Genomic DNA, 21,197 nt, shown 5'->3' with positions numbered 1-21,197 from the left:
CTTCCACCTGTCTACTGGGAAGTCAAAAGGCTGGCAAAGAAAAAGTGCTATAAATCAGGCAGATAGGGGCTGTGGGGAGGATCGCATTTATGCAATTTTTCATCTCAGAGTTCGTAATTAAAGTAGTGAACATTACAGGAGGAACAGCCATTGCCTGTATCTCTCAGAGCTGTTGGATTTTGGCAATGTAGACATTTAGCCCTTGAGACTTTTATTACATAAAATAGTTTTTGTAATGCTGTTGTTGCTTAATTGGATTTCTGTTTGTTTTACTTCAAGAACACCAGGAAAAATATCTGTATTGTTTGATCTGATACAGAGTACTAGGAGACTTACCTGTACCATTGGGTCTCACAGTTTATCATAATGAATAAATACATGAATTAAATAAATTCTGATCGTAATCTATGCAAAGTTTCTAGATTGCCCTGAGCAGCTGAGCCAGTTGCTGGGTTGCTCCTGCCATTGCCTCTAGCGTTTTTTTCTCCAAGTGCTGTTGTGAGGCCGGATTGTATCAGTGGAAATCAAGGATTAAACAAGTTAACTGGGCACATTCCTGACTTTAATTCAGGTGTCGCTGGGACTGTTAACCTGTGTCACCTCAAACACACGCTGAAATGTTGTTGATATGAGTCTTAAAATCAGGAGGTAGTGCAGGATTGAGCCCTAAGTATTTTTTAACAAAACGGGTTTGAATCAAACCAAGAGAGAACATTCCTCCACTTTCACAGTAAAAGGCAGAGCCACTTGTTGCACATCACACAGGGACTTCCCCATTGATCCACAGAGAGAATATAAAACAAGGGATGATCCAGGCAATGAAAAGTGCCAGTAAGCCACTGTTTTGCTTCCTCAGAAATATCTAGGACCTAAGTTTACATCTCCAAGAGGCACAGTGGTTGTGCCCAGCGGAGCTGATAATCTTGACTTGCCCGACACCGTGATGGATAGAAGAGAGGTCAGTCCTTTGAGACTAGCTAATGATACTGTAAATCACCAAAGCCCAGACATGTCCGAACAAAAACTTCCCACAAAAGCTTTTGTCCTCTTATTCAGCTGTCCTCTTATTCAGCTGAGCCGTTCCTTAAAAGTAGCTAAAGCAGTCAGGACAATTAACTTGCCATCAGGAATACACAAAGGGACAAAACACTGCAATCGGCCTATAAAGATGTAGAACAGTTTTATGACTTATATGCCGGATTTGATATTTCTGATTTGCCTAGACCTCATGCAGATGATTCACTTTTGTTTAAAAAAAGGAAACTGGGCATCACCAACCACCGCCCTGCTGTGGTCCCTCCGGTCCGGCCCCTTCCAGCCCGCGGTACCGCAGAACTGAGATGCCGCAACTGGCCCGGGACCCCCGTGGCTGGGGCCGGCCCGCAGCGGGGAAGGGATCAGCGCCCGCCGCCCTCGGGGTGGCCTCTCCCGGTGCCCCGGGCCTTGGTGCGGCCTGGAGCGGAGCGGAGCCTAACGGCGCGTTGCCATGGCAGTGCGGCGCCATGACACCCCGCGGCCCGGTCGCTATGGTACCCAGCCAGGCACCTGCTCGGCCCCGCCTCCGCGCTCCCGGAAGTACTCGCTACTTCCGGGGCGCCGCGGGGAGCGCCGGGCGTGCGGCGGCATGGAGGCGCAGGAGCTGTTTCGGCGGTTGGGTGCTGGTGCCCGCTTTGACGTGCGGCGCTTCGGGCTCGATGCGCGGAGATTCGGGGTGCGGCGCCGCCGGGGGGAGGCTGGGACGGGCCCGGGTCCCCTCCCGGCGCGATGCTGGTTCCCGGGCCCGCTCCTTCCTCGCAGCGGGGCCCCGGGCCTGCCTGCAGCCCTGTGGCAGCGGTCCGGGGGGGCGCTGGGCCTGGCCGGGGCGGCTCACCGTTTTCCCTGCTCTCTGCCCCAGGTGATAAAGGGGAGCGGCTGCAGCGCCTCGTTGGAGAGCCTCGACTTCTTCGGGCGCAAGGAGGGAGCCTCTCTGGGGTCTGTCGTGGAGAGCTGGGGGCTCACAGGGGCTGAAGAGGAGGTAAAGAGTGGAGAACAGCCGCAGGATGAAGCCGGGAAAAACTATGGAGAGATGGCAGGAAAGAGAAAAAGAGCTGCAGAAAGCGGTGGAGGGAAAAGAAAAAAGAAAAAGGCACGAGGTATGCGTTTATGTATATGTACATGCGTCACTGGCAGAATAGCCTTATCAAGTTAATGCTTGTTTGTTTCAGTTCTTTAAATCTGCGGGTTTTGTAGGTAATTTTACCAGAAAAAAAAAGAGGCTAAAGAGTTCTTTGGCTGGCCTGTGTCTGAGCTGATACAATAATTGGGCCAAGATTGAGCGTGAAGGCATGGAGGTGTGGTTGCCAGCCTTCTGGAGTTTTCGTTAACTTTAGCGAGAATGAGAGAAAAAAAAGGCTTTGACATGTCCTTTTTATTAAATACCTTTTGCCTGGATTTTACTAATGGAAATTGCAATTTTTTTTTAAACTTCCAGAAGCAACATCAATACCAGAGTTGTCAGAAAGTAATGGAATAAAGTGGATGTCCTCTTTGGAAGCAAAATTCGAAGTTGCAAAAGACAGAAAACCTACTGCAGAGAAACTGGAACGCTTGAGAAGAGAAAAGGTGGGACCACGGAATTCTAATGTAGCGACAGGTTACTTGGTTTCTATGGGTATTTTGTCTGAAAATTGAGGTTCACGTGTGGTAATTTCTCTTAGGAGGAGAGTGACTGAATATGGGGCAAATAATCAGAAGATGAATCCATACATGTTTGGCTTTATGCTGTTGAAGAAAGAAAGAGTTTGTCGTTTTTCTTTTGCCTTTTAGATAAACCGCTTCAGAAATCAACACAAGATTAATGTTCAGGGAACAGATCTTCCTGACCCGATTGCAACATTTGATCAGCTTCAGAAAGAATATAAAGTCCACCCTAAAATCATGGAGAATATCCAAGCTGCTGGCTACCGTGTCCCAACACCAATCCAGATGCAGGCTATTCCCGTCATGCTTCATGTAAGTTTTCTGGTACTGCGTTTCATTATAGGGAGTGTGGCAAAATTTGGAGAGCAGTCTTCCTTTCAGGGTCATGGCAGTGGTTAGTTGCACAGCTTTAGAGGTACATCAACTGCATCACAGTTCAGAACTGACCCATTACAATACTCTTGATCTCTGCTTCTACTAATGTATTTTGGGTTAGTTTGTAGCATTAATATTTACGTAAATGTGATTTTTTTTGTTGTTTGTTTTGGGTGTTTTTCATAGTAAAATAATGCCCTTGTTTTTCTTACAGGGTCGGGAACTTCTAGCTTCAGCTCCTACTGGGTCTGGAAAAACACTGGCATTCTGTATTCCTCTTTTAACACATCTGAAACAACCTCGGAACAAAGGATTCAGAGCTCTGATCATATCGCCTACCCGAGAACTTGCTAGCCAGGTGTGTGTTGAAGGGAAACAGTCTGTCATGTTGATGTACTTCAAAGTTTTCACTCTGAATCAGTGTTTTTTTTTTTTTTCTTTTATGACCATCAGATATCAGAAAAAACTAATTTAAACATTTCTTTTAAGTCTTGTCTTCTATGAAATAGCTATGTATCTAGTATCTCAGTCTAATCTAAATGATTAGGTTAGAGACTCAGGATTCTTTGACCATATTTTAAAACTGCCCAGTGCTTGGGCACTCTTAATACCTGCTTTCATATTGGAAATTGCTACAGGAGATTTATCTGTTTGTCCCAAACACAGAATTTCAATGAGTAACTTAATATTGAAGCTTTGTTACTAAACTGAAATAAAAAAATTACAACTCTGGGCAGAGTTCTGTTTTTAGTCAAATGGGACAGGAGGCTTATGGGAGCTACATCATTAGAGTCAAAATATGGTAGTCAGACCTGTGAGGACTTTCTGGTGAATAATACGTTAGAAAGATGGATTTTATTATGCTAAGAAAACTAGACAGCTTTCTCTTAACACTGAAATTGGGGTGGTGTTTGAAGCTGTATCTTCAGGATTATCTGCAGTTTTTTTCTGGTTAGAAAAGCTAATCAGCTCAGTTTGAGAATTTAATCTCTGTTGCTACCTTTTCAGACACATCGGGAGCTGGTGAAGTTGGCTGAGGGGACAGGCTTCAGGATACATATGATCCACAAGGCAGCTGAAGCAGCAAAGAAATTTGGGCCCAAGTCTTCTAAAAAATTTGGTAATTGTTTAAACTGCTGAAGTGCTTCTAAAAATTTAAAAAATGTCACTGACCTTTCTTTTCTGGCCTGTGTGGTTTTAAAGAGGTTGGTTAATACCACTCAAGATGTGCAATCTATTGCTCAACACTAAAAACAGTAGCTGGCATGGAAGAAATAGGAAGTGAGCCTGAGAGTGGACCTTGTTAAGTTGTACCTCTGGCTAATTGGATCGGAACTTGTGTTTCTCAGGTCTCCGTGAGTCCAGTTTATTTTTTTTGGTCTTTTTCGATGTTTTGCTTTTTCTTCTTTTCTTTTTCCCTTTCTATAGACATACTAGTCACTACTCCAAACAGACTCATTTATTTGCTGAAACAAGATCCTCCAGCAATAGACTTGACCAGGTACTGAAAGCCTATCAAATCTGGCTTTGCTACTAGCTTTGCCACTGAAAAGCGGATGTGTGCTTAGGCCTTGCATCTGTGAATGGTCTGTTAAACTTCTGCGTTCTCCGTAAGTGTCTCTTACTGAAAAGAAAACCTCTCTGTTCCTAGTGTGGAGTGGCTGGTGGTGGATGAGTCAGACAAACTGTTTGAAGATGGAAAGTCGGGGTTCCGAGACCAGCTAGCCTCCATCTTCCTGGCATGCACGTCCCACCTGGTGAGAAGAGCCTTGTTCAGCGCAACCTTTGCACATGATGTAGAGGAATGGTGTAAACTCAGCCTTGACAGTGTTGTTCTGGTGTCCGTTGGAGCAAGGTAGGTGTGCAGTTGTATTGTGACTCACTCGTATTTTTCCTTTCATGGGCAAATTAGTTGTTTTCCTTACATCATCAGTCCGCTTGGTGTAATGTCTGTTGTTGGTGTTAGTATTGCAGGTTGTTTGTCTCTGGAAAAAATGTGTGTAGGCATATAGATCTTTCTCACATATTGGGGAAAGTGTTGGGTTTTTTTGCCTGTTACTTTATCATCAAATAATCATTAATCTTAGGAGTGTGTACTTGTGAAGTAAGTTTGTGGAGTATTTCTCATTCGCCAGGTAATATTTTATGCTTTTTATAAAAAACCACAAATGGTAGCATGCTTCTCTTGGATTTCTGGTTTCAGAAACTCTGCAGCGGAAACAGTAGAACAAGAGCTGGTGTTTGTTGGATCTGAGACGGGAAAACTAACAGCAATGCGAGACCTTGTTAAAAAGGTATTTTGGAGAGACTGAGCACGTTCTGCTTACGGCTGAACTGAGCTGTGTGTTCTGTCAGGGACTTGCAGTTTCCTAGGTCAGAGACTTCTCTGTGACACAGATTAAACCATTGTCCAAATCTGCTATGCAAGAGGAAGAGTAACTACCCTACCTGTGAAAATGGAGTGTTCCACATTCTTGGTTATATATTTGAGCTTTGCTTAGGAGCAGTTTGTGTTAGCAGTCTGTTTAATTTTATTTGGCAGTGTGAATAGGTTCTTCACATTGTTGGTGGTGTGAGATGGAAATCAGTGCATTAAAATGCAGCCTGATGCTTAAGTCAGGAACCATTCCATCAAAGGCAATGAAGATGAACTTGCTTAGTTCTGACTCCCAAAGATTTGGCTAGTAAAAAAAAAAAAAAGTCAAAAAACCAACAAGAAAACATCCTCTGAGATGTAAAATATTGGAGCTGGTTAAGTCTCTTTTGGTAGCTCAGTGACTGCAACCAATAATGGTAGGAAGAGGGCCTGAACCTTACAGAAGCTTATTCTTTTTGCAGGGTTTTGCTCCTCCAGTCCTTGTTTTTGTACAGTCTATTGAGAGGGCTAAAGAACTTTTCCATGAACTTATTTACGAAGGCATCAATGTGGATGTCATCCATGCGGACAAAACACAGCAGCAGGTAGGAGGGTGTAATTTCCTTTCAAGAAAGGTAAAAGCAAGAATGTTGGAATGTAACTTCAGGTAACTGACAGCAAATTAATGCAGGTTTTTGTTAAGAGGTTTAGCTTTATTAACATTGTGACAATTTTCAGAAAACAAGTTCGCCTCCTTTCTCAGATTGTTAATTAGGCTGTTTCCAAGTATGTTTCTTTCCTTTTCCTAGAGAGATAATATAGTACAGAGTTTCAGAGCTGGGAAGATCTGGGTGCTTATCTGCTCAGCCTTACTAGCTAGAGGGATTGACTTCAAAGGAGTGAATATGGTCATTAATTATGATTTGCCAACAAGTGCGGTGGAATACATCCACAGGATAGGTGAGTGAGTGTTCACAAATTATGTCCTTTTTCTTACTTCCTAGATCTTTGATGTAGATGCTGTTGTGCATGAACAAAAAAATCCTGGAACAAAGCCTACTCTCTTGCTGCAGCACCAGCTTCTACATTGCTTTGTCCAGTTTATATCTGGGCTCAATTTTCAGTAAAACTGCAGTCTATGAACCTTTAATATTTAGATGCTTCAGAGACATACCTGTGCTTTCATTCAATAGCAACACTCTTTAAGAATCGGCGGCTTAGTATACTTAATTTGAACACACATCAGAAGGCTGGGGCTGTGAAAAGGAAAAAATAAAGGGAGATAAAGTAAAATCTCTTCCCTGCAAAATTTGTGTTTGACAGGTCGTACTGGAAGAGCAGGGCACACGGGAAAAGCAGTCACATTCTTTACAGAAGATGATAAACCTTTATTACGGAGGTAAATTGGAAGCATGATATAGCAAAAATATTTTTTTGTTTTGTACAGTGTACTGCTGAACTGCGTGGGTGTGACTGGTACCACACACCTTGTAGGCACAGTATTGAATTTTAAGGTTTCTTTTTGAAACTTTTCACTGGTGCAGCCAGAGAGAAACTAGCATCCTTTCACTTCTTTTCAGGTGTCATTCACTTCTTTGCAGGTGTCAGTAATCACGATGCGATGATTTACTTGGTAGCACCTTTCAGTGAAACTCTGTTATTCTGACTTGAACCTTGCTAAAGGGCAGCTTAAACAGTCTTTACAATTAACTTTGCTCTTGTTCTGGTTTTCCCAAGTCATTAGTTGTGTAGAAGGCATGAGTGCCTCATGCTGTGCTCTAGGGTTTCTAATCCAGTTCTTTAACTTCTTTGTGTCCAGAATAACTTGGTAGGACTCTGTTTTGCCTTACTGCTTGTTCTTCATCTCCTTGAAGACTGTACTCACCTAGAGTTTCAATTTGTTTATCCACACGGAATTCTTAGTTTCATTTAAGCCTTTTATGACTTTTTGTTTCTTCCTCACCTTACTTTGAACTCACTTTTGTGTCTTTATTTCTTGCTTTAAAAAAACCACAACAGAACCCCAAAAACCAATAACAAAACAGCCAGTGGTCCAGTATTGCTGTTTTCTGCAGATGCATATCTCTTGTCCCAGCACTTGCTGCCAGAATTGATCTCTTCTCTCTTCTCCTTTCCAGTATAGCCAATGTTATTCAGCGAGCTGGCTGTCCTGTGCCAGATTACATAAAACACCTTCCCAGACTGCAAAGGTACGTTCATCTGATAGATTACCAGTTTGTTTTCCATTTTAAAAGCCCGCATGAGTGGTTCTGTAGGGGTCTAAGGTTTACAAAAGATCTAGTTGTTTACAATGTAATTTCAGTTTAGCTGCAAAAGGAATTTTAGACAGGGTGGGGGTGGCAGTTTTTTACCCAGACAAAAATGGAAACAGAAAGAATTCTTGACTTAATGGTTTTGCTGGAGTTAACTATTTTTCTGTGAGTTCCCTGAAATCTGCTTTAGACTTGCTAGGCCCATCCTCATGAGTTGGGCTTTTGATAAATGAAGGGAAGTCCTTTATTCTTTTGTGTTGCATTTAGAAAAACTGGTGTGGGGTGTATACATATAGATAAATAGGTTTTTAATTAGTGCTTATTTTCATGCTTTTTCATAACTTTCTAACAGTTTCTAAAACTAGAAATCCTTTATATATATATATATATGATTAGACTTATGTATTAAATTTGTTTTAATATCTTGGGAGACAATGTGGCTGAACTAACCTTGACATAACACTGAAAACATACTCAGACCCATAAATCCCTAACATCCAGTAAAGATTTTCATTACCTGTTTTATTTGCTTTGGATATTAATTTTTGCCCTTTGAAATAATTTAATTCTTCACTAAATGTCATTCTCAGCAAACAAAAGAAGAAGTTCATTAAGAAACCATTGGCAAGAGAATCCATTTGTACCACCCCACAGTGTTTCTTAAAAAAAGCCAAAAGAAAAACGTAAGTAGGTTTTTCTCAGGAGGAGGTAAGAGATGCTGTTTGTCCAGAAAAGGCCCATCAGGCTGCCTCCAAAAGAACTGATAACTTACGTGGATGGACCACCCAGTCTTAATGATTTTAGTGATAGTGAAATTTTAATGTTAATATCTGTCTAGTGGACATGGGATTAATGCCATCAGTTTGCCTTACATGGTGCCATGTATCAGGTGATAGCAAGCTCAGTTTAAACTACTGGCCTTAAAGCCAGACTTCAGACAAGCTCTCCATTTGACAGAACCTATCTGCAGCTCTTCTAGCAAAGGGCTGGCTTTGATTTTAACACATGGAGTATTAATAAGAGAAGCAGATCTTAAGTTGTAATGGCTAGAGCTTGCGGGATCATAAACAACACCCTCACCCTATGCTTTGGAGTGTTGCTACTGAAGGATTTATGTTCAGCTGCACTGATAGGGTATAAAACAACACCTATGTCTGTGTAATTGCTGTATGCTTCATATATGATTCAGGAGTTTTGGTCTCCAATGTGTTTCTTGTAGGAAAACTACAAAGGAAAATAAGGGAAAAAAGAAAGAAGATAAAAATGGCAGTAAATTGCAGACTGTTTCAAAAAGCTGAATGATAGACTACTCATGAGCTGGGGGTGACACCTGTGTCCGAATGGAGATAGCAGCGATGGTGAAGGGAGACAAACATTCCTTGTGTTTCCTTCTGGGTGAGGATGGATGTTTTATAAATAAGAAAGTCTCTACTGAGGAAATACCAGTAGAAGGTTCCTGAATGCTTCTTGCAGAAGCTGAAGAGTGTGCTCTTGCAGTAAATGCCTTGTGTTTCTGAATAGTTCAAAAATAGCATCTGTTTGTGTTACTCTCACGCAGTTCTGTATTACACCTTGGAAGTACCGTCAGTTCTGTGTTCAGATCGCCCTAATATGTTTGTCAGACTTCCAGAAGATTCAGTGGCAGAAACCAAACAAAGCTTAGTGTCAGGCTTGGTAAACGCAGCTGTCGGGTTTCTCTGGACACTGAAAAAAACCCACCAAACCTACTTGTATTGCATGTGAACGTAAAGCCTTGCTCCTCATGTTTTTTTCTTATGTAAAGTCATTTTGAAATAACTAATACTTTCTGTCTGTAAACTCCAGTAATTTTGTTACTGTTTCATATTTAAGCCTTAAAGCAGAATAAACAAGGTCATAAAAGATTGTAATAGAGACCTGCCCCTCTATGCAGCTTTGAAATAAGTCTGCAGCATTATTCCTTAGTCTGTTAGGCAAAAGAGGTCAGGCTCCACACATTTTCTACCTCCTATTCTGCTAAGTGTGTCCTCAGCTCACTGGGGTTGTGTTAGAATTCTGGTAATGCAGGAACAACTTCTCCTTTGCAAGTCTAATCCTTCTTTAAGCAAGCGTTTCTGTGCAGGATTGTCCTCTTGCTTTGCCATGCTTGATCCAGTTTGGAAATGGATCCCCAGGTGTGTCGGTCGTGTGCAGCTGAGCACTGGTAACTGCTTTGCCCAGCTGACAACGGTGATGTTTGGTGAGAAACTGCTGATGACTCTCTGCGTCCTGTTTTGCTTATTCCTGAGCTAGACCAAAGTGGAATTCTTCTGTTGGCAGAATTGCATCTTCTATTTGGGTTATATAGGAAATAATGTCTTCATTTTGACATCTATGAACAAATTTACCTGGATAGTTTAATAAAGATAAGTTGTATATTCTGATAAATACCAAGTTGTCTGCTGTGAGATTGATGGTAGATACAAGGTGGAATACGTGTAACAGTTTGAGGGAGGCATTGCCAATATTTACCTTTAAAGGTACTGCTAACACAGAGAGTAGATGTGCTTATTCTAGTAGTTGTGGTGGGAAAAATGGCTGTGGATCGTGAGCATCCCTGTCTCATTGCAGGGTGCAATTCTAATTCTGAGAGGCAGTGCCACAGTTCTGAGGAATATAGTTTTAAAATGAGAGTTTACATTTAACTTAGCTTTTTCTCTTGGGCTGGGTTTGATTTTTATGTTTCTGACACCAATCGGCTGTTGAAGCAGTGGCTTTTCTCGGGATTTACTCCCCCGTGAAGAGCTGTGATGCTGTCCCACCCCAGTGCCCCTTTTCTGTGGGTAAGGGACAACTCCAGAACTTCCACGCTTTGTCCAAGCTGTGCCTGGCCTCGTCGAGAGAGAGGTGCTGCTTCTGCATGGCTCTGTACCGGCCTCCTTCATCACACTGCGCCTCAGCAGCAGCGCTTATTTTATAATACTTCTGAGAGGTTTTTGGCAAAATTACCAGGTAAAAAAGTAATATTTGCAGGGCTTGCTGTATTTCCCTGTCCCCTTGGCGCTTTTTTCGGCACTTTTTCACGGGAGAGGTTTGTTTCAGTGCCTGAAGCTTTTAACGGTATCCAGCCTCGATTTTAAAAGCCTTCCTTGAGGAGAAGGCAGGGCCCCTCTCCACCTCTCAGGCCCCCGCTGCCCGCCTGCATTTTCCCGCCTTGGCCCCCTCGCTGAGGGGCCGTGGGGGTGGCGGGATTGAAGGGCCGCGTGGCCGGGCCGGGCCGTGAGGCAGCGGGACTGAGGGGCCGTGGGGCAGGGCCGGCGCCGTGGGACTGCGGGACTGAGGGGCCGTGGGGCCGGGCCGGCTCAGCGGGTCCGCGGGGCCGGGCCGTGGGCGGGCCGTGGCTGGGCCCGGCCCCGGAAGCCGCCGCCGCTCAGCTGACAGCCGGGGCCGGAGCGGGAAGATGGCGATGCGGCCGGGACCCGGCGCGGGGGGCCCCGGCGGGGCGGCGGGCGGCGGCGGAGCGGGGGCTGCCAGGTCGGTGGTGGCGGTGGGAGCGGGGCCGGGGGGCGGTGGGGCCGCAGGTGAGGGGCGAGGCGGCGGAGGTGGGGGGGGCTGCGGAGAGGAGGGCGGGTACGGTAGAGGTTGGGGGTGTGAGGGGACTGAGGGGGATACGGAGGGGGGCAGAGATGGGGGTAGCTGGTGGGCGATGAGGAGACAGAGGTAAGGGGGAGACTCGTGGGGTGGGGGCTCAGGGTGTAAGTGGGATGTGGGGACAGAGGGGTCAGGGCCCAGGAGGGCTGGGGGGGGGCGGGGCAGGAGGGGTACGTGGGGTCCTGGTTGATCTGTGGGGATCGAAGGTGGAGTGCGGGGATCCTGGGAGTGGTGTCTGTTGTCCTGGTGGGGTGTGGTGGTCCCAGGAGAAATATGTGGGGTCCCGGGTGGAGTGTGGGGGTCCTAGGATGAGTGTGTGGGGTCCTGGGTGGAGTATGTGGGTCCCAGGAGCAATATATGGGGTCCTGGGTGGGGTGTGGGGGTCCCAGGCAGGGTGTGGGCAACGCAGCTCTGGTGGCTCCACCGTTTGCTGAGATTTATTCACATTTTGGGAGCCCACCTCACCCTGATGCTTGTCCAGGCCTGTGGCCGCGGTGTCGGGCAGTTGTAACCCACTGCTCAGCAGCCGCAATCTCAGGTATTGGGGCAGAATTCCAGGATTTTGCCAGTCCTGCTTGGGTGCCGCTGGTGCCGGCAGCGATAAACGTTGCTTAGCACCACCCGGCAGGTTTGTGGCCGGAGCCTCTGCCCCCGCCTGCTGCTGCTGGGGGGAGTTTTCCCCTCCGTCCCACAAAGGGCACTTCATCAGAGAGGGAGAACTAAGGAATGGTGTCAGGAGAAAGAAACGGTGATAGAGAAACACGTGAACATGTTGTCGTGTTTTTGGGAAGGCTGGGAAGCTGTATTTTCCTACCTTTGAAGACTTAGTAATTTATTTATTTTTTAATGTAGGCTCTGGCATGCTGTTTATCTGTTGCCCTACTTCGAGGGAGGCTGGGTAGATTTTGCATTTGATGTATAAGTTCATTGAGTTGTCCTGGCTATCTGAAGCCTGATATCTTGGCAGTGTTATTGGGAACGTGAGGATGGCAGGTCTGCACTGGGGTGATTGTCACCTGCAAGGTGCGGGTCCAGGGTGTCCCCAGCAGCCCTCTGAGCCAGGTCAATCTCTGCACTGGATTAGAGGCAGCCAAGGGGTCTGGAATGCTTGGGAAGAGAAAAAAGAGAAAAGCTGAAGCGTGTATGTCTGCCTGTGCATGCTGTGGAAAGGATGGGAGGCAATCTTTGTGTTTTCCTGTGTCTGTAAATCTGAAACAATTCTGGCAAGGGGCTGGATAAACTGTCCAACATCTTTGAGCAACGCTGCCTGCTCAACAATTTAAAAGGAAAGCAGCAAAAATGTTGTTAGTGGACTGTAGGTTTTGAAAAAATAAAAGGATTAAAAAGTCATTGTTTCCTATGGTTAGTATTTTGATTTCTTTGAGAATGAAGTCCAGAGGTAGAGGAAAAAGTTCCATTCTCTGTATCTGTGTGGGTTCTCTGCTTTATTTTTCACTTCAATTTTTGTGGATTTCAGCCATTTAAAAATTCTATCACGGTCTATGTTGTGTGACAGAGTTGCACTGACTGGGAGTTAAGGTGTTAAAATCCATTTCTAGGTGGGAAAATGTGTAGTTTGGAGCCTTTATAGTGAAGTATGAGTACAGCAAAGGAGTTGTTTCTCCCCACGATCTTGCATTTTGACTGAAGCTGTTGGTTGCTTGTTGGGGTTTTTTTAAGCTCCATATTTAAAATACTTAGAGGAATTTACAGATTTATGTTACTACTTTAAGGGTTCTGCTTTGTTTTCCTTATATTTATTTTATTTGTGCAGCATATCACATATACTACACTTTCTTACTGCTCTACCCAAAATATTAGGGCTTGTTGCATGAAGCTAGGTGGTAAAGTGCTTCTGCTACTAACAACAGAAATGTCTGCAGGTGCATTTAAAGCATTATGGAAATAACAAGGAAGACGAAACTATATTAAAATAGCATGTTTGATAATAGTCAGCTAATCTATATATTTTAAGCATCATTAAAGTTTCCATTGTCTAGAAAGTGCATTTGGTCATTGTAGAGCACAGTCAGCTAGCTATAAATGTTCTTTTAGCCTCCAAGTAGTGCCCATCTTTAAAAAAAAAAAAAAAAGAAAGAAAAAGACTTCTTATTTTGTCTGTTTATTCTTCATAATTCTGTTAGTGTTATTTTGAGATAACTGGAATTGAAATGTTTTCTTTAAAAGAAAGTTACTTCTGATGTTGCTTCTATCATGATACAGTTACCAAGTTCAATGGCTTTCTGTAGTGCTTCAGTTAATCTCACAACTGACTGTGCTTTTGGTTGCTTTCTCAGCGATGAAAATCAGCAGCTTTAATTAGCTGCGTTTCTTTTGCATCTCCAAAAGGTAGTTTAGAAATAAAGTTCCTGTTGCTGGGGTTTATGTATGTGCATGTGTGGCTGCTGTTGGCAATTGCACAGCCAAATCTTTGAGTGAGGTCTGTGATGAATCCGAGCTGCGCGTACGGAGTACTGTGCTGCAGGAGCTTGCTTTGCTACTTTTAACTAGCTCTTCTTCCAGTGCCCTGTAATTAGCTGCAGGTTTTTTTGTTGATTGTGGAGGTTTTTTTCAACAGAAACTTATAAATAAATCAGGAGCTCTGTAGAAAGGGATAAATATTTAATAGTCTTGCCTTTATTTGCTTCCCACAAGAAGTGGTACCTTGCTATGCTTGTTCAGTCTATGTTACATTTGCTGATTTGGAAGAATTCTTGTTGACTGGATTCCCCAACAAGAAGACAAAACTGGAAGCTAGAAACACTTTTCCATACTTGTGAGCTTTTCAAAGATAACTTCTAGTATTTCGTCATTCTAACTAAACTAAGAATGGTGTATTTTTGTGATGCCTAACATTGCTGCACTTGCAGATCTGGCTTACGACAGAAGCTCTACACATCTGAACTTGCACGTGTTTTAAGGGGATGTATTGCCAGGGAGGCAGTCTGTACTGACAGCTGTTTCCACAGGTGAAACCAAATGCAGGCAAAACCCAGTTAATTCACTGGGCTTCAGCCCCTGAGTAGGGAAAACATCTTTGCTGACCGGCATCGGAGTTCAGTCAATGGGTCACTCAGATTTTTGATCAGCTGTTTGTCTTCACGATGTTAATATTTGTATGCTGAGAAGTGGATTAAAAATGACCAAACTGAACACCAGTCAATTGAAGGACCTTGGCCACAGCATGAGCTGTGTGAACTGAACCCGATCCAGAGCAGCCCAGCACTTGTTCTGAGGTGAGGTAGCATGCATCTGCACAGTGCTTCAGAGAGAGAAACCAAAATTTGTTGTGATTGAGGATGATGAGACCTGGACCCGCTGGAAAGTGTAGGTGTGTGTTAGCTGTGGAAGGAGAAGTTAGCACATAATGGTCAGGGTAAAAGAAGAAACTTCAGAAGATTTTGAGTTAGAGGATGAAATGAAGAGTAATATGGGTTGTCTTGGTGACCATGTAACCTGCTGTCTGTATAGTGGGTAGGTGTAATTTGCTCCTGGATAGATGCATAATTTAAATTCCTTATTTTATCTTAGTACTCGTATTATACATCTCTTATATTTATAAACCAGGTTGGCTTTCAGAACTTCCTGCAGGTTTTGAAAAACTGTTTGTAGTCATTTATGGTAGCATTTTCTCCTTTACTGTTAGGCAGTTTCTTTTACATCCACCCTCGTGCTGAGGAATATTGAATATCTAGAAGTGTGTTTCTCTTTCATGGTATTTTGATGTAATAGCTGCCTGGGACACTGTTTTGTTTGTTCTTGTTTGGTAAATTACTGCTGACATGGGTTTCTGAGAGTTGCTTGCAAATGAGACTTTTTAGTTAGGTCCTTTTCTGCTGTTCAGCAGCACAGCACATGCTTCTGTTTGAAAGTGAGGGCTAGCAATTTCCATTAGGATTTCAGCTGAAATTTTAAGTTCTTCCTCCAGGTGCACTTGGCCCTTGATACTTGAATGAATATTTTTCCAAGGCACTATTTTTCTTGTAATTAGATGTAATTAAGAAAATAGAAACTCCATTGTGTTCTGATACGTAGGTTTCAAAGGGTGCAAAAACGCAGGAGTGATGGGGTTTCATGGATAGTTTATTTCTCTGTGGAAAACTGTTACTAAGCAGCTGAGAACTATTGTCTGGTGCAGTTAATGGTCTTGTGGAATCAGATACTTCCAGCAGGAGATCCTTATTCATTCCGCAGTGCTTGACAGCCTAGCCTACACTAACAAACTGACCTGTTACCAACCTGCGTAGGTGCTGAAACTCTTGTGGGTGATGTCGATGAGTCAAAGCCATTTTAGTGCTGCTGTGAAGGATAAGAATCTATTTCTTCCTTGCCTTGCAGCCCATGCTGTTGTTGGCACTCTGGTGCTTTGGGGATCCTTGGGAGGAGTAGCCTTTTCCCTTTGGTGGGGCTGGGTTCTGTGAGACCTGCAGCAGCACACAAAAATGCTAGGCAAAAGGTAGGAGGCTTTGGCGGGGGGGTGCTGACGTGAAAGTCCAGGTAGCTTTTTCAATTATTTTTATTTGCACTAAAATGGTAGACTTTCATGGACCCTGGTTTTCCTCCCACAGCTTCATGTTTCCTGTTGCAGGTGGTTTAGGCCCCCCTCAAGGTATGTATCAACCTTGCATTTTGAGCCCACAGTTCTTTACTTTATTTAGATATATTAAACAAAATAGTTCTGCACTGATGCTCAGAAGTGTGATCATTACTTTAACTCAATGGCTGTTTTTCCCTTTGAATTCGGTACTGGTAAGCTGACTCCTGCAACTCTATAAAACTTTCTATGCATTGTTAAAGGAGCAGTGTTACCAGAATGCTAGATTAGGTCTAGGAAAAATACACCTCCATTTTTAACCTGAATTTGCCTTTAAGATTTTTGTGTTATTTTGAGTGTGGTATTTAACCTTTTTATGCTTCATCTACCAGCTGTGTATACCTATATTGTGTGGGTGTTGCAAGACCTGGTAAATATTTACAAAGCACAGCAAGACCCTGGGACAAGAGTCACAACCTGAGTGGAACGTATTAATACAATAGGAGAGCCTCAGCCTTAAATTACCTTTGTTCTCATTCCTGCTGCAGTGCTCTTTGTTTAATTAATGGAAAATACAGAGAGAACTTGTAGGGAAAGTGGAGACTTTTCTTACAAAAAAATCTCAGGGACTGATTTATGGATTACTCCTGACTGTGTCTTATCCCTCCTGGGGTGTTTTTGCATGTGATGTTCAGTTATGCACAGTTACAATTATCTCGTGGTGTGCTGGTAATGAACATGTGTTAGTGTATGCCTCCAAAGACAGCAAAATATGAGATACGAAAATACTGAAATATGATCCATTTGGCTTTATTCAGTGAATTAATACATTCCAACTTGATTTCTCCAATTTTGTTGATGTTTAGCTTTTACTGACTTGTATTTTAACCATTCTAATATATGTAGTGGGCTAATTAGCCTACAAACGGGTTATCCAGCCAGATCAGAATGTGAAGTTGTGTTGTGAAATGATGAGTTTATTTCCCAAGACTTACCTTCAAAAGCTGCCAGTCTGGAAGTTTTCCCTTTCAAGAGAAACAGATGATTATCAGCACCAGTCAACCTGGTTAATTAAATCTTGTTAATTGGAAATGACCCTTTCAAAAATGGTACGGGAAGAAACCCACAGAGAATCCTTAGGACAAGTAGGAGAATTAATCAGCTTAGTTATCGGGAAAGCATGATAACATTTCTTCCCTTAGGCTGACTGATATCTAAACTAAGGAAATTCTGTGGCTGCCTGTAATGTAGCATATTTTTTATTTTTTAAACAGCCCAGCAAGACGGAGAGTTTTTTTCCTTTTCTTTGCTGGTTTAGTAAAGAAAAAGGGGGTCGGGGGTGGTGCGGAAAGCTTCAGCACTAACTGGGAACTTACATTGTTTAATGTTTCATTGTAGGGATGATTCCTATGCAACAGCAAGGATTTCCAATGGTTCCTGTCATGCAGTCCAATATGCCAGGCATGATGGGAATGAATTACGGTTCTCAGATGCCTCCTGGACCCATGACCATGCAGGTGTGTGGCAATGAAATGTGGACAGAAATGAGATACCTTGGCATTAGCTGCCACCTTTCAGACAAGAACCATAGTCCTCTCACAACTGCAGTGGGGGTAAGAGGGTGGAACCTGGCTGAAAGCTGAACTGTGGGTATTAGTCCATAGTGTGGCATCATATCTTGTAGTATTCTTTTGAAGGTACTTCTGATAATTTAAAGAATTCTACACGTTTCACTGGGATCTGGATAGAGCGAGCGGGGGAGTTTGGCATATGTTACTCACTGTTGTAGAGTAGAGAGAAATGAGGGTGTAGTGCAAGGACAGCATCAGAAATATTTAAAGTAACTTGGATGTTATAGCCCACTCAAAGATGTCAGAACCTGAACTTTCATTTCATTATACGTGTTACGACACCAAAGTGCGATAAGAGAGGCATGGTCTCTGAACAGGGAAGGAAACAAGAGGATCAGCAAGATGTTGAAAAGCTACCAGATGCCACCTACTCCAAAGTGTGGTTAGTAATAGTATTAAGTTGTTAAGTAACTATAATTCAAAGCTCCCACAACATACCTTTCCTGTGTTTTTTAAATTTTGCTTCATGCATTTTCTTCTTTTGCTTTAGTTTTATGTACTTACCATTAAGGTGGCATATTGTGTAGTATTTTAAATTAGACCTTTATAAGCTTATAAAAAGTGACTGTGTACACAGTCTGATTGATCATGACCAATTCACTGAATTATTTTATCTCTTTGTAACTCAAATGCTGGAGTTAATAGAATTAGTTACCTGAGTGTAGCTGGCAATTCATAAACTTCCTTTTTAAATACGTTCTTAGGGAGCAAGGAATCTCTTAAATGCACTGTATTTTCTTACATGACTGGTTTTCCCATTTGTCCTACTTCCTGTGTTTCGTTCTCATTCTCATTCTTGCCTAATGCCTAAAGTAAGTTTAACCCTGCTGTTGCTAATTGAGGAATAAGAATGAAATATGAGTAGCTAATACTGTTTTTTCTCTTTTAATCTTTTGTTTTCTATTTAGCACCATATGTGCTTATGTACAAGTTTGCACTTTGCTGAAATTTAATGTTTTGGCATGGCTTTGTAGCCAAATTGCTATGTGACAAATTGAATTTATTGTGTCTTGCCATCTCCTTACATTCCCTTCCCACCCCCACCTGGAATTTATTGGATTAATTTTGTAAAATTTATAGAGGAAGATGTTTTTATGAGTGCTGGTCTAAAAATAATAACAATTTTTGTTCTCTCCCTACGTGTTCTGATACCAAATGCAAAATGAATGTTGAGAAAAGTAGATTATTTTCTGGCCCTTTCTATTTTCAGGCAAGTTTTCCTGCTATAACTACCGGAATATATTTCTTAGAAAATGTTTCTGATACAGATGCAGTTTATTTAGATAAGTTGCCTCTTGGCTGTTGTCATATACTACCTGCCTCCCTTGGACCCCTGGATAAGCTATGTTTGCAAAATGACTAGACCACATTTTGCCAGCATCCATTGTTGGTTAGGAGCGTGCACCTCCAGCAAGGAATTTAAGAGTATTATACAACTGCTTAGAACAGGAGACAAAGAAACGAAGAAAAACCCAAAAGCATGATACTGAGCCATGTGTAGCACTGTAGGATGCCTGTAACCATCCTGCTTTTGAGGTAGGTTGTATCAATCTGGTCCTGATTTTTTGCGTTTGACTGGAAGACCATCCTGTCTTCTAAAATACTTCTAAGAATTGTAACTGATTATTGAGAGGGAAGAGTGCCATCTACTGAACACCCAGTGCTTTGTTCTGTAGCAGCAAGTCTGTGCTCAGACACTGCTCGTCCCACTGATCTTGACATTCCTCATTTTATCAGATCTGCCTAGTTTGCAATTTGGCAGGATGTAATTGCCAGTGTTTTGGCTTCTTCTATGGATAAAAAAATAACCTTGGACTTGTATTTTTTAATTTATTTATTGTTTTAGGGTGGCATGCCCTTAGGGCCGATGCCAGCGACCGGAATGCCTTATATGGGGCAGGCTTCTTTCTTGGGAATGCGTCCAGCAGCCCCACAGTACACCCCTGACATGCAGAAGCAGTTTGCAGAGGAGCAACAGTAAGTGACACTTTACTGACTCTTGGGAAATTCTTCTTTTTTAAGGGGGAGATGTACTTTGGAGGAGTGGTCCATGCAGCAAAACTGTTGATAATTTCTCTAGAAAAGTAGTCCATTTAGGAGTACAGAATATTGTTGAGATCATTCCATTGCATTTGAAGGCCATCTATGAAGTTAGTAGTGGCTGTCATACAGCTCTGAGAAGTAGAAATGTGTGCACAAAGCCATCTGAATTTGAGACAGAAGAAATGGAAAAATCAAGCAGAAGCTTGCCATGAAAATTGTAATGAAAAACTATTTTCAGATTTATTTATTTTTTAATCATTTTGCTTCAGGAAGAGGTTTGAGCACCAGCAAAAATTCTTAGAGGAAGAAAGAAAACGGCGCCAGTTTGAAGAGCAGAAACAAAAGCTGAGACTCCTAAGCAGTGTGAAACCTAAGGTATGTCCTAAATAATAAGTGGGCTGTTTCCTTCCTCATATATATTTTTTTTAATGGCTTTTAATGGGATGGTCTCTTTCAACAAGAAAGTAAGTGAGGAGCTTACATGAGATGGTACATTACATCTTGAAAAGCATCTGGAATAATCAGTCCTTTACACACTCTTGGTGTAATGTAAACAAAGTCTGGTGTTGAAAACTAAATCAGCTTTTAAAAATAAACCAGCCTGGGATGTAACATTTGGAAACAGATTGAGCTTCTAGAATGGAGAATGTGTGGTTGCTCATATGTTAACTGTGTCCAAAACTTTGGACACTTGCAGTGATCTCCAAGGCTCTTATCTGCAAGAATACAAATACCTGAATAAGGTTTATATGTTGTTCTTGTGCATAAAGCTTTGTCTAAAGACTGAGGAAACACTGTTATAGTGCAGTCTGCAAAATAAATGCTTTCTAAATATGGGAGTTATTGTTGATATACCTCAGGAGGGCACTGCTGGAGAAAAGGGGTTCAGTCTGACAGCAGGCATTGCTAACTTTTGTATTGAAGGATTGTAGATATTGAAAGAAAACTGAGCTGTTCTGTGAATTCTTCAAAATGTGTTCTGTGATGTTTCAGACAGGTGAAAAAAGCAGGGATGACGCTTTGGAAGCCATTAAAGGAAATTTAGATGGTTTTTCTAGAGATGCTAAAATGCACCCAACACCAGCATCACATCCAAAAAAGCCAGGTTTGTTATTTTTCTCATCTTCCAACTGAAAATAAAACTCTTAATGTTTGAAATCCTCAGCAGGGGGAACTAATTCCAAGAAGTATTTTTATTTGGTTGCACAAAGCGTGCATATTAACTGTTTTGTAAAATAAAGTGTCATTTTAGCAACTGTTTGCTTGATCACATTATGAAGGTGAAATATTAAATATTAGCTTTTATTAGAAGACTTGAAATCTTTAGAAGAAAGCTTAATGTGCGTAACGTGGAATACTGTGGAAATTGATAATATGTTTATTCTTTTCTAGTCAAAGCATTAATTAATGTTTTGCAGAGTGCTTTTGAAGCTGAGGAGTGCTATACAAGTGCTAAGAACGAGCAAAACATTATGTAATGACTTCAGGGTACTGAAACAATCTACTTGTGTACCATTACCTGGGCATGGTCAAACCGAAGCCTTCTGTGATGTCTTCTCAGTAATTACTAGATTTGTAACAATTACTACTAAAGATTTCCTGTGGGTTGTAGTATAGTTCTGTGTCTAGCCTGAAACAAAGCTTTTCTAGACAAGCTTTTTCCTGTACAAAATCATTATATCCACTGTGGATGTGCT

The 21,197-nt window shown here is 42.4% G+C and overlaps 2 protein-coding genes across 6 annotated transcripts in view; both read left to right on the top strand.

Annotated features, from left to right (window-relative positions):
- Positions 1–1,592: 1,592 nt before the first annotated feature.
- Positions 1,593–10,091, top strand: DDX52 (DExD-box helicase 52). The gene is made up of 15 exons (XM_005233691.4): positions 1,593–1,711; positions 1,895–2,132; positions 2,471–2,601; positions 2,806–2,991; positions 3,269–3,412; positions 4,063–4,174; positions 4,483–4,555; positions 4,706–4,909; positions 5,258–5,348; positions 5,893–6,015; positions 6,220–6,370; positions 6,734–6,809; positions 7,549–7,620; positions 8,274–8,366; positions 8,903–10,091. Exons 1-15 carry the CDS (start codon positions 1,625–1,627, stop codon positions 8,979–8,981), a joined length of 1,860 nt encoding a protein of 619 aa, XP_005233748.1. The 5' UTR covers positions 1,593–1,624; the 3' UTR covers positions 8,982–10,091.
- A 969-nt stretch (positions 10,092–11,060) lies between these two features.
- Positions 11,061–21,197, top strand: part of SYNRG (synergin gamma) — a 43,477-nt gene continuing 33,340 nt past the window's right edge. For all 5 annotated transcript variants that reach the window (XM_055795981.1, XM_055795980.1, XM_055795979.1 and 2 more), the window contains exons 1-6: positions 11,061–11,175; positions 15,861–15,901; positions 17,225–17,343; positions 19,304–19,434; positions 19,770–19,875; positions 20,494–20,605. In XM_055795981.1, the coding sequence (XP_055651956.1) occupies positions 11,102–11,175; positions 15,861–15,901; positions 17,225–17,343; positions 19,304–19,434; positions 19,770–19,875; positions 20,494–20,605 (583 nt within the window). In that variant the 5' untranslated portion in view covers positions 11,061–11,101. The remainder of the gene's footprint in view (positions 11,176–15,860; positions 15,902–17,224; positions 17,344–19,303; positions 19,435–19,769; positions 19,876–20,493; positions 20,606–21,197) is intronic.

This window comes from Falco peregrinus, chromosome 2, assembly GCF_023634155.1.
Source record: "Falco peregrinus isolate bFalPer1 chromosome 2, bFalPer1.pri, whole genome shotgun sequence".
In the NCBI taxonomy this organism is placed as follows: Eukaryota; Metazoa; Chordata; class Aves; order Falconiformes; family Falconidae; genus Falco; species Falco peregrinus.
The sequence above is the reverse complement of the archived record's forward strand: the minus strand, read 5'-3'. Positions and strand labels throughout refer to the sequence as shown.